The sequence below is a fragment of the Sinocyclocheilus rhinocerous genome, unplaced genomic scaffold (assembly GCF_001515625.1).
Source record: "Sinocyclocheilus rhinocerous isolate Xijiao unplaced genomic scaffold, SAMN03320098_v1.1 scaffold15253, whole genome shotgun sequence".
Lineage (NCBI taxonomy): Eukaryota > Metazoa > Chordata > Actinopteri > Cypriniformes > Cyprinidae > Sinocyclocheilus > Sinocyclocheilus rhinocerous.
In genome coordinates this window covers 3,805-7,094 of record NW_015648736.1, presented here as the reverse complement: position 1 = coordinate 7,094, position 3,290 = coordinate 3,805, and the positions used below count along the sequence as shown (strand labels likewise).

The 3,290-nt window shown below is 39.6% G+C and overlaps 1 protein-coding gene across 1 annotated transcript; it reads left to right on the top strand.

Annotated features, from left to right (window-relative positions):
- The first annotated feature begins 1,337 nt into the window (after positions 1-1,337).
- On the top strand, positions 1,338-2,800 carry LOC107710223 (perlwapin-like). The gene is made up of 5 exons (XM_016514962.1): positions 1,338-1,494; positions 1,921-2,070; positions 2,173-2,305; positions 2,372-2,517; positions 2,641-2,800. Exons 1-5 carry the CDS (start codon positions 1,479-1,481, stop codon positions 2,676-2,678), a joined length of 483 nt encoding a protein of 160 aa, XP_016370448.1. The 5' UTR covers positions 1,338-1,478; the 3' UTR covers positions 2,679-2,800.
- The last annotated feature ends 490 nt before the right edge of the window (positions 2,801-3,290 follow it).

Genomic DNA, 3,290 nt, shown 5'->3' with positions numbered 1-3,290 from the left:
AATAAATCTGTAATTTCTGTTAAATTGATAGTAGTAGTAGTAGTAATAATAATAATAGTAATGTTTCTTGAACAGCAAATCGGCATATTAGAATGATTTCTGATGGATCCTGTGACACTGGAGTAATGATGCTGCAAATGTAGCTTTGATCACAGAAATAAATATGTATGTATATTTAAATAGAAAGCAGTTATTTTAAATGGTAAGAATTCACTATTACTGCTTTTGCTGTATTTTGGATCAAATAAATGCAGGCTTGGTGAGAAGCAGCGACTTTAAAAAAAAAACAAAAAACATTCAAGTTCAAAAACTTGACTGGTAGTGTATGTATGCATCACACTCATATCACATCTAGTTGTTTTGGATAAGAATAAAATGTCAGGTCCGACAATATAGTGTTTTTTGTTTTAAATCTAGATTTATTCACATTGGCCCATGGAAACCTCTATGAACACTTGACTTGGCCAAAAAAAGTGAAGGGGGGTGAATTTGCGTATTAAAGTGGTTGTGTTCTACACATGGCGCGCGCACACATTAGGATGGGTTAGATGCCTGCCTTCGTTGTGAGTCCCTATCAAGCACTTTACCGATTCAACTACTCTGTTCTCCTCCTCCTGCCTTGCTCTTTGCTCTTACTCGGTGAGAAGCACCGACTTTAAAAAAAAAACAAAAAAAAAACATTCAAGTTCAAAAACTTGACTGGTAGTGTATGTATGCATCACACTCATATCACATCTAGTTGTTTTGGATAAGAATAAAATGTCAGGTCCGACAATATAGTGTTTTTTGTTTTAAATCTAGATTTATTCACATTGGCCCATGGAAACCTCTATGAACACTTGACTTGGCCAAAAAAAGTGAAGGGGGGTGAATTTGCGTATTAAAGTGGTTGTGTTCTACACATGGCGCGCGCACACATTAGGATGGGTTAGATGCCTGCCTTCGTTGTGAGTCCCTATCAAGCACTTTACCGATTCAACTACTCTGTTCTCCTCCTCCTGCCTTGCTCTTTGCTCTTACTCACCGCAGAGCAAGCCTGTTCTTGATAAATCTGCTGTGAAAACGTGGGAGAAGCCAACGAGGAACAAGTTGGAGTGAAGCGATATTTATATAGGTGGAGCGAAATACTTCATCGCTCCGTCTATAGTGCATTATGATTGGATTGTTTACGCTGCCAATACAGGAGACAATCCAATGGGCTGCTCGCTGTCCCTGCGCGATGGTCCTTGGCAAAAAAAATAACCTTGTCGGCCCACCGGGAAAATGCCCGATTACCAATCCAGCCCTGGTCAGCTTGCTTTCAGTGTATGTTTTATTTTTTATTTTTTATTTTTTTGTCCGCAGAACCAGAAAAGCCAGGAGTGTGTCCAAAAAATCCTGAAGTAGCACTTTTAGGGGGGTGTGTTGAGAGGTGTTCTCATGACCGTGACTGTCCAAAAGATGAGAAATGCTGCAGCAAAGGATGTGGACAACAGTGTATGCCTCCATATAGAGGTATTTGTAATATTGGTGTGCGAGTTTAATTTTTTCAGGTTTCTTTGATGAATAGAAAGTTCAGATGAACAGCATTTATCTGAAATATAGATCTTTTGTAACATTATCAATGTCTTTATCATCACTTTCAATCAATTTAAAGCCTCCTTGCTAAATTTAATTTTAATAAATCTGTAATTTCTGTTTTAAATTGGTGGTAGTGGTAGTGTTTCTTGAACAGCAAATCGGCATATCAGAATGATTTCTGAAGGATTCTGTGACACTGAAGACTGGAGTAATGATGCTGAAAATTTAGCTTTGATCACAGAAATAAATTACGTTTTTTTTTTTTAATATAGTCGATATAGACCCGATTACCAATCCAGCCCTGGTCAGCTTGCTTTCAGTGTGTGTGTGGGTTTTTTTTTTTCTTTTTTGTGTCCGCAGAACCAGAAAAGCCAGGCGTGTGTCCAAAAAATCCTGAAGTAGCACTTTTAGGGGGGTGTGTTGAGAGGTGTTCTCATGACCGTGACTGTCCAAAAGATGAGAAATGCTGCAGCAAAGGATGTGGACAACAGTGTATGCCTCCATATAGAGGTATTTGTAATATTGGTGTGCGGGTCAGCTTTTTTTTCCCCCCCCTATTACAGAGATTGAATCATTCAGTGATCTGGTTTCCCTGTTGTGCTTGTATAAAAGAAAAGCCAGGAGTGTGTCCAAGCAAAAACCTTGGAATAGGAGTGTGTGCTGAATTGTGTTCTCATGACCGTGACTGTCCGAATGATGAGAAATGCTGCAGCAATGGATGTGGACATCAGTATGCATTGGTCAAGTTTCCCCCCGCCCCCATTTACCAGATTAAATCAGTCAGTGATCTGGTTTTCCTGTTGCGTGTTTGTATAACAGGAAAGCCAGGAATGTGTCCAAGGAGATTCTTTGGAGAAGGATTGTGTGAAGAGTTGTGTGTCAATGACATTGACTGTCCGAACAATGAGAAATGCTGCCGCACTAAATGTGGACGTGAATGTACACTTCCATTTAAAGGTATTTCCCAAAACACACACTACAACTTGCTGTGAAAGTAAAACTTGTGGTTCATGCTTTGAGTGTTTTGTGCTGTTTGCCGCTAAATGGACAGACTAAGTCTGACTATCTGTATCCATGCAGTGAGGCTTGATCCATGTCTCGGACCAAATGTGTGCTGATAACTCTTCCCATGATGATCGATGTCCTGCCTGACCGAAGTGTTGCCCGACCACCCGTGCGTGCATGCATGCAGCGAACCATGCCAGTTTAACAATCGGGAGAGGGGTTTGTTTTTGTTTTGCGTACCGTATTTGAGGTCTTCTACATTCACCAAATAAATATCAGTTTAGCAAAACTTGTGTTGTGTGGATATTTATTTTATAAGTGCTTTCTCCGGGAGCTTGGCAGCAAAAGTAGTGGGAAATCCTTGAACTGAAGTATAAAGCTACCAGAAATGAAACCAAGAACACAGGTTAACACTAATGCAAGAGAAGTGTAGGATTTGTGTAAATCTTGGTTTAATAGTTTTGAAAAATGTTCAGTATTTAGCGAGACGGTGTGTCTCCAAAGACTCCAGATTTTTTTTTTTTTCTTAACGTTACCATATTCTTTGCCCTTCCCCTTTTATGCAGTATTAAATTTGTGTTGGTCTTAAAGGGGTCATCGGATGCCCATTTTCCACAAGTTGGTATGGTTCTTTAGGGTCTTAATGAAGTCTAACATACTTTGGTGAATTTCTCAATGGTAGTGTGTAATACGCCCTTTTTACTTTGTCAAAACCAGCTCAGCAA